General features: G+C 37.2%; 2 protein-coding genes across 2 annotated transcripts; one reads left to right on the forward strand and one right to left on the reverse strand.

Moving 5' to 3' along the window:
• Positions 1–2,104: 2,104 nt before the first annotated feature.
• Positions 2,105–5,246, forward strand: LOC132614255 (tRNA (guanine(9)-N1)-methyltransferase). Its single transcript, XM_060328669.1, has 3 exons — positions 2,105–2,531; positions 3,167–3,526; positions 4,740–5,246. Exons 1-3 carry the CDS (start codon positions 2,115–2,117, stop codon positions 5,037–5,039), a joined length of 1,077 nt encoding a protein of 358 aa, XP_060184652.1. The 5' UTR covers positions 2,105–2,114; the 3' UTR covers positions 5,040–5,246.
• Positions 5,247–5,569: 323 nt separating this feature from the next.
• Positions 5,570–8,356, reverse strand: LOC132614256 (nuclear transcription factor Y subunit B-6). Its single transcript, XM_060328670.1, has 2 exons — positions 8,190–8,356; positions 5,570–6,458 (listed from the first exon to the last, which is right to left on the reverse strand). Exons 1-2 carry the CDS (start codon positions 8,296–8,298, stop codon positions 5,842–5,844), a joined length of 726 nt encoding a protein of 241 aa, XP_060184653.1. The 5' UTR covers positions 8,299–8,356; the 3' UTR covers positions 5,570–5,841.
• Positions 8,357–8,674: the final 318 nt, after the last annotated feature.

Raw genomic sequence — 8,674 nt, forward strand, 5'->3', positions numbered from 1 at the left:
CGGCTAAAATGACCATGAAGACTAATTAGACAAAATTAAATATTTTTAAAAGGCAAAAGAAAGATAAGTGACTTTGATGGTCAATTACTATATGTTGTGTGACCATTCAAGCAACCAGGTCTCGTTATTAAGAAATCTTAACCACATATGGTTATCTATTGTAATAGATCTTGTTACCGTACTACAAATGGTTTGTTCATAACATAACATTCAACGAGAATAACAATGTTCTTAATTAATGAATGAGATATACTATAAAATAAAATTTTAATTTACATACAAAATTTAGATAAAAAACTTTGTTGTAATGTGAGAGATATAGAATAAAATATTTAATATTTTATTTTTCTATTTTTATATAAAGATATTGAGTAGGCACAAAATTTAAGAAGTTATAAAAAAATTTGACATGCTAGTCAAGATATATACTAGATAATAAAAAAAAAAAATCCTTGATAAATAATGACTACTGCGTGATTTATACGTGTCTTTTCATTTTCTCTCTCCTTATAGCAACAACTCACGTAACTTTTATATGTAGTGAGTCGAAACTAGCCATATTATTAAAATGACAATATTTGTAATAGTAAACGGGCAATTCCCACGAGTGCCCTTCGTCAGGGGTGGTCTTTAGTTTTTGGCCCTCAAATTGCCGGTCTTTAATTTTTAACTTTTGCCTAAAATATCTTGAGGTTCTGGGTTCGAACCCCAGCTTAGTCATAAAAAAAAAATCGCAAGACAAAGCTTTGCAAATAGTTCTGCCTTATGCAACAGACTTTGCTTGAAGGCATAACTACAAGTTTGCCGGAGAAGGTAGAACTTTTACTTAAGGCATAATTAAAAGTTTGTATTATAGGCAAAGTCTATGCCTAATGAAAAGTTCTGTATTACGGGGCTGACTTTTAGTTCTGCCTTAAGGCAAAGTCTGCCGCAACCTTACGATTTTTTTTTACTGAACGGGGGTTCAAACCCAGAAGCTCAACATGTTTTCGGCCACCTTTTCAAGCAAAGGACAAAACTTAAAAGACCATCAATTTGGGACACAAATTTAAAGACCACCCTAAAAGAAGGCCAATCCGCGCAAAAAAAAAGGGGCAATTCGCAGAATTTCCCTTCTTTTGGGGTGGTCTTTAAATTTTGCCCCTCATATTTGAAATCTTTAAATTTTGCCCTTCGGCTAAACCCCATGAGTTCCAGGTTCGAACCCCACACAGTCAAAATTTTAAAAAAAATTCACAAGGCAGAGTTTAAATTTCGCTATGCCCCCACCGGCATACACTTGTGAAGGAATTACCAAAGTTATGCCGAACCCGACATACTTATGCCTTATGGGCAGACTTGGCATAAGTATGCCGGGTCCGGCATAACTTTGGTAATTCATTCACAAGTTTATGCCGGATCCTGCATAAAAGTTTGCCCATTAAAAGTATGCCCCCGCCGGCATAAACTTGTTAAGGAATTACCAAACTTATGACGAACCCGACATATTTATGCCTTATGGGCAGACTTGGCATAAGTATGCCGGATCCGGCATAACTTTGGTAATTCCTTCACAAGTTTATGCCGGTGGGGGCATACTTTTAATGGGCAAACTTTTATAGTATGCCACATAAGGCGAATTTTTTCCTTAAGGCATAACTAAAAGTTTGCCTTATAAGGCAAAGTCTATACCTTAAGAAAAAGTTTTTCCTTATGGGGCATACTTTTGGTTATGCCTTAATTAAAAGTCTGCTCCATAAGGCATAATTCCTTAAAGAAAAATTTTGCTCCATAAGGCATAACTAAACTATGACTTGAGGAAAAGTTATGCCCCTTCCGACATAACTTTAGTTTTTCCTTAAGGACTTTATGCCGGATCCGACATACACTCCTCCCAGTCTTGCCTTGTGAAATTATTTTTTTGTTTTATGCTTGAGCAGGAGTTCGAACCTAAAATCTCAGGTATCCAAGCGAAGGGCAAAATTTAAAGACCACAAATACGAGGGGCAAAATTTAAAGACCACCCAAAAGAAGGGCAATCCGTGCAAAAAAATGAAAAAAAAAAAAACGTAGTGAAACTGTTGGTGGGCCGGGGCAGGAATAGGTCTGTTGGTAAAGCCCCAAATGCTAAGCCTATGGAACAAGGCAAAACAACAATGGAGGAGTCCAAGGCAGCAGAAGTGCAGCAGCCGCAGCCATGTCCACCACAACTATCAAAGAACGCACAGAAGAAACTCTTAAAGCAGCAACGCTACGAAGCCAAAAAGGCTGAGAAAAAAGCATTGTTGAAAGAAGAGAAGAAAAGACAAGGAGAGCGCAAACGTAAAGAATGGGAGGAAAAGCTTGCCGGGGCTGCCACCGAAGAGGAGAAGCAACAGTTGATAGAATCCAGGAAGTCTTTGAGGAAAGAAAGAATGGATCAACGCTCTCTCGAAAAAGGAAGGAAGATGGAGAGGCTACATAATGCTAAACAAAATGGACAAAATGTTGTTATTGATCTCGAGTTTGACCACCTCATGAACACTAGTGAGCTACATAGTCTCGTTCAACAGGTTCTTCCTTTGCAATTTTTTGCTGATATGACTGTGTTCCGTTAAGGGGTCGTTTGGTTACTGTGTTATTTTATGCAGGGTACAAGATGGAATAACTAAACTCTAACTAGCTCCCAATTACACTATGTACATTCTTGTTAGATTCTATTCCTTCCGTTTGAAAAAAGAACGACAGGTTAGAAGTAGGAAGGTTAAAATATCTAATTTCTCCGTGGATACATATATTTTGTTTGTATGTAAATTTTCATGGTTAAAAAATATCCAAAATGCTATTGGACTCGTTATTCTTTTTTTGGGATTGGATAGAATCTAGAACAGATGCGAGTTTGTAATAAATAAAAATCTAATCTTGAGATGCTTTGATTTTTCTGACTAGGAGACACCACTTATATTTGGTGAAATGGTGCTTTTTCACAGAAAATACTTCTGATGCTAGAAGCCTAAAGTCACTGTATTCATCCAACATCCTTAGCTGGTTTCATGAAATAGGGTTTCTGTGAAAGTTGCAGAATACTTGAATACTCATGGCATGAAGCTGAATCTTGAATGAATTCTTCCTGTTTCTTGTTGCTTTACAATGCACTGTTACCTTACATGATGAAGTGAACAAGCTAAAGCTGTTGGTCTTATGGCAGATCATGTACTGTTATGCGGTGAATGGAAGATGCAGTTCTCCTGCTCACCTTTGGTTGACTGGCTGTCAAGGAGAAATGCAAGATCAGTTGCAGAGACTACCAGGATTTGACAAGTGGATAATTGAGAAGGAGAACCGGCCATATATTGAGGCATTCCAAGATCAGAAGGAGCGCCTTGTATATCTCACTGCAGACGCAGAAACAACGCTAGACGTCCTTGATCCAAAGCATATATATATCATTGGTGGGTTGGTGGATAGGAATCGGTGGAAAGGGCTAACCATGAAAAAAGCAGAAGACCAAGGGATTCAAACAGCAAAACTCCCAATAGGAACTTACCTGAAGATGTCTAGTTCCCAGGTAATTTTAGTGTTGTGAATCATTGAGTTACTTCTCTCTGTTACCTTGAGACCCTGCATTGTAAACTATGTTAATATCTGAGTGCTTGCGACCTTCTATATGTTTGACAATTGTTTTTGCTGGTTAAGATGATTTGAGGTGTGCTGGTACGCTATGTGCCTCAATTAGTTCACCTGAAAAACAGCAATGTCTAATGAGCTTCTACATATGTCTTGAAGCTGAACTCTAAAGAGCCTTCTCCCTGTATCTATGCTGAAAGAAAATCTAACGACTGTTCTGTGATTTGCTATATAAACTTTTAGATTCAATTTTTTGCTGGTACTTCATAGTGGTTGAAACTTCCTAGATCGGAGAGTTCAAGATGGAATTATTCAAGAGGCATTGAGTGAGCATAGGACATGCATACTAGTCCGAGAGACTATGGCTATTGAGGTTTATCTTGAAGCTAAAAGAATCTTGTTTTTGTTTCCTTCAGTATATGTCATACCACTTTAAGCTATCCACTTCATGGTAATAATTCAATATCACCTCGATAAATATCTCAAAGATGTTGGACCACTAAATATCTTATATGTATTTAGTGGCACCATTTTCCTTTATAGTAATATCTTGATTCATCATTTTGAGTGTATATTTTGTCGGAGAAGAAGTTTGAGTACTAGCAACGTGAATGATCCAGCTGTGTATCATTGAAATTGAAGCCACTGATACAGTTACATGAATGGTGGATCCTATATATTTTGAAACAACTAGTAGTGGCAAATCCAACCCATATTTGTGTAACCCGCCCAACCTGCCCACTCTTAACCCAGTTTTAGCCAGGCCATTTGAAATATGCCGGTTTTAACCCGTAATAAAATGGGTTGAGAGTGTGGGTAAAAAACAGGTCAGGACCCCTTTGTCCGCTATTTTTTTCATCTCAAACATCAGCCATCCTCTTCTACTTCATAATATCATCATTCCATAACATTAGAAAGTCAGGAACCAAATGGTATTGAGCATTTCAGAGAGTGCATATAAAGGTTAGGCGTATCATTAGGCTCTTGCATCTTGAGAGAACATATGATTGGTGGTAACATACGGAAAGCCTATATGCTCCATTTTTCTTGTTGTTAGACTCGTAATATGGTCAATAGTATTTTCTCTTCTCTTTGGTTTGTGTAGAAAATTCTGAAAACCATCTGTTTGTCTAACATGTATTTTTTTTGCGCAGGTCCTTACAGTCAATCAAGTGGTAGAGATACTTCTGAAATACTTGGAGACAGGAGACTGGAAAACTTCATTCTTTGAAGTTATTCCACAAAGAAAAAGATGTGAGGGTGATAATGATATTGAAGGGGAAGAAGAGACGGAAGGGAAAGATGATCACAAGATTAAAATTCATGATATTGAACGGGAAGAAGAGGCGGAAGAGAATGATGATCACGAGATTAAAATTCATGATATTGAACGGGAAGAAGAAACTGAAGAGAAAGATGATCACGAGTTTAAAAGACAGTGCATTGAGAGTTGAAGTTTCAAAAGCTTCCATTAGATTCTATCAGGATAGTCTTTGGTATCGTCTTGTTCTTCAGAACTTGTCCTGGTGAGACGGCAATTATAGTGAAGTTCGCCTTGTTGAGAACGTACTTGGCGTTTATTCTCTTATTGCACTATATGACTTTATTTCTTCCTCGCGTTCCTCATCTTTTTGAATACATAAGCATGTTGGAAAGTATAATTTTGTTGTATTATGCTTCAGCGACCTTGAGATGGCAAACAGATGATAATGCTTTTTTTTTGGTTAATTTTTTTATGGTAGATTTGATCAAATTAGTCTGTCCTAGCTAAGCGTTCTTCCTGCTAACATTTGCACTGTGTATTCCATTACAGCAAATTGATTAAGGCCCGGAGGGATAGTACTATACAGATTTGGCTTGTTGCAACTTTATTTGTCGATGTGATGTTTGAGTCCTTTATCAATGTAATGGCTGCATATAGCGAATGGAAAAGTGTTGATTGGTATCAAGGATTTTGCGTCAAAATATATACAAGTCACAATCAAACACCAACCAAATGCTCAAAATAGACAGGCAGCAAAATATACAAACAGTCAATTGGAAGCCGCCATTTGGCTCACTTAGTTCGAAAGAAACGTTCCTAAACTTTGCTAAGAACTATCAAGAAACGTTCCTAAACTTTGCAAAGAACTATCCTAGATTGTCAACATAGGTAGCAAATTAGATAACATCCCAATAAGATTGAGAAAAAAGACGGTCTACTTTCTTCACCCCTCTTGAAGTTTCAACAGCAGCTTAATCCTTCAGCAGAGAAACTCACTCCTTACCCTCGTCCGCGTGAGACTCAACGTCACTTTCCACAGCAGGCTGAGAAGTGCTTCCATTTGATGCATCGCCCTGCATATAACCGTTGCCCATTGGTGGTGGATACACAAAGTAACCATGGTGATGAGCCACAGGAAAAGGAGGCAGCTGATAGGGCGTCATGCTGCAGCCTGTAGCTGGATCAACCATTGGCCGCTTCAACAGCAAAGGCTCCCCTCTCAAGGATCCACGTTCACCACCATCAAACTCACGATAACGATGCAAGTATAAAGTCAAGGGTTCAATGTAGTCATCAAAACCAAGCTTGCTCATGGCCCAAAGAATATCTTCAGCGGTGATGGTCTTGCGCTGCTCACGCTGGCAACGGTCATTGGCTTCACCAGTGATGAAGCTTATGAACTCAGAGACACATTCTTGGATGGTCTCTTTGGAGTCATCCGATATCTTGGCATGGGGAGGAAGGATCCTGCGCATGATTCTGATCACGTTTGCAATTGGCATGAATCGGTCTTGCTCCCGAATGGTGCATTCAGAATCTTCTGCATTGTTGTTGTTGTTTGTATTGGCCTGTTTAAGATGAGGAGGCAGTGCCATGCTCATCTCCGTAGCTTAATTTCACACAAACAACACCAAAGTATCAGAGTGAAATGAAAGGTATGTATCATCGAAAGCTTTTTCTAATACATGAATTTCATCACAGCTATAGGCTTATAGTTTTGGATCTACTAACTAAACATCAAGTCACATTTGTTATTACTGCAGGTAACTTTTCAAGTATTGATTAAACAAAACTAATATCGGATATATGTACTTTCACTAATTAATTAATAAATGTGAAGCAATTAGCTGGATATGAGAGTACTGCAGTTCACATAAGACATCACTAAGAAGAGACTAGGTAGTTTGGACTATATTCATGTAAACACCAAATTCTAGAAAAGCACATCTCGACAAAAGATGGTGTGAATACAGACTAATTAAACTAACAGAAACTTAATTCTATTATCGTCATCTATCTTACTTTGTCTGCTCTTCAACTAACTCTCGCATGTACAAAACCATCCAAACTTGCTTTTTAATTGTATTTTCTTTTACCATAAAATTTTGATAGGAATAACCCAAAATGTCATTGTAACGGACACTGCCCACTGTTTTCATATAAAAAAATGCCTCTTAACTTTTGGAAAAATTATGTGCATGAGCCACACTATTTATTTATATTACTGTTGATAAAAAAATTCTGTCTCTTCTATTTTTATGGAAAAATTAGCAGGTAGTAAGAGCAGGATAAACAAAGTCACTTATAGATGGAATGTATATTGTATGGGGAGATCTGCTCCAGAGAAGAAGGCATACACGTCTAGCTATATTTATTCCAAAATTAAAGCCTTTTTGTAAAACAGTTAGCTAGCTCATTTTTAATGGTAAGACGACTTGCTTTTGACGGTTTTAATTTCCCCCTCTCTTTCCTTTTTTCTTTTTCTTTTTGGAGGGGAGAGGGTTTGATATAAATGACACGTGTAGAAAAGGGGTAGAGACGACATACTATAGGCTAAAAGATTGCATGCATGCCACTTGTTTCCGTTTTGTCTTTAAAGTTCAAAAGAGAAGCAGAAATGGTCAATCACCATCACCATGAATCTATTCAAGGATCGATATATATAACACCTAGAAAGCTTTGCAAATTTATTGAGAATCATTCCAGAAATGAAAATTGTAATAATAAATTGAATAGCTTGCTCATATATCCATGTACGTATATTTTGTACTTACAAAAAATATACTATACTCCATTGTCCCTAAAGACGGACGTACAGAAGATGATACAGCAAGCTAAGAAACGTACACAAGTTGTAGCTTACTCTCCATTTTTACCAGATTAACTGATATATCTACCTACATTTCCAAGACTGAATAGAGCTAAAGAAGATAATGAAAAATTAAAGAAAGAGAATAAATGCTACTACTAAACTTCAGGGAGTGGATGAATGAATTATTAACTAGTAGCCCAAACTCGATCTCTTCATAAAAAACAGTGTCTCTTAATTTTTTATTTTTCAATTTGGGTGAAGGGATATATATATATATATATAAGGAGCTAGTGGGTGTGCTGCAGCATAAAGCTTGTAAGCTTCATGAATCCATATATAGATATAGCTCGATGTAGTACTCTCTCTTTTTAGCCATACATAAATTAGCTCATGAAACTTGAAAGCACACAAGAAATTAAAGTCCAAGCTATACAACGTTTGGACTGCATAGAGATAGATGGTCCATGTATACGTATATATGGTACTACTGCATTTGTAAAAAAGTATAAGAAAATCAACGTAACGTACCCGGGTTAGAGGCAGAGACAGGGGTTGGCTGTGGGAATCTGCGATAGCCATGAAATCCTCCATTTCCTGATCCTCCAACAACATTACCATTAACATTATCATTATCCATCTCTCTCTCTCTCTCTCTCTCTCTCTCTCTCTCTAACTAAATAATATCAGGAGCAAATATACATGGTTTTGGCAAGTAAGTGCCAATATTTATAGCTACAAATATTTGAGAGAAGGGGGACACGTGGCAGCAGGGCGTAATGAACGAGAAGAAAGTATTCGTGGGGATAAATAGGCTTTCACAGTTGGGTAGATGAGCATTGACCGGAGACATCACTATTTACTATTACAGTCTATACAGTAATCAGTTTAATTTAGCCATTTGGCCATTTACCTTCTACTTTTCTCCTTTCTCAAAATTTATAGTTCCAATCCAATTCAAACGATTCATTAATACTATGACCATATTAAAGTAACTACCAAAAACTAGTTTCATA

The sequence above is a fragment of the Lycium barbarum genome, chromosome 10, assembly GCF_019175385.1.
Source record: "Lycium barbarum isolate Lr01 chromosome 10, ASM1917538v2, whole genome shotgun sequence".
In the NCBI taxonomy this organism is placed as follows: domain Eukaryota; kingdom Viridiplantae; phylum Streptophyta; class Magnoliopsida; order Solanales; family Solanaceae; genus Lycium; species Lycium barbarum.

Coding starts and splice junctions, on each gene's coding strand:
- LOC132614255 (XM_060328669.1), top strand. CDS start 2,115: ATGGAACAAGGCAAAACAACAATGGAGGAGTCCAAGGCAGCAGAAGTG. Junction 2,532..3,166: donor TACATAGTCTCGTTCAACAG/GTTCTTCCTTTG, acceptor GTCTTATGGCAG/ATCATGTACTGTTATGCGGT. Junction 3,527..4,739: donor TGAAGATGTCTAGTTCCCAG/GTAATTTTAGTG, acceptor TTTTTTGCGCAG/GTCCTTACAGTCAATCAAGT.
- LOC132614256 (XM_060328670.1), bottom strand. CDS start 8,298: ATGGATAATGATAATGTTAATGGTAATGTTGTTGGAGGATCAGGAAAT. Junction 6,459..8,189: donor TGTCTCTGCCTCTAACCCGG/GTACGTTACGTT, acceptor TGTGAAATTAAG/CTACGGAGATGAGCATGGCA.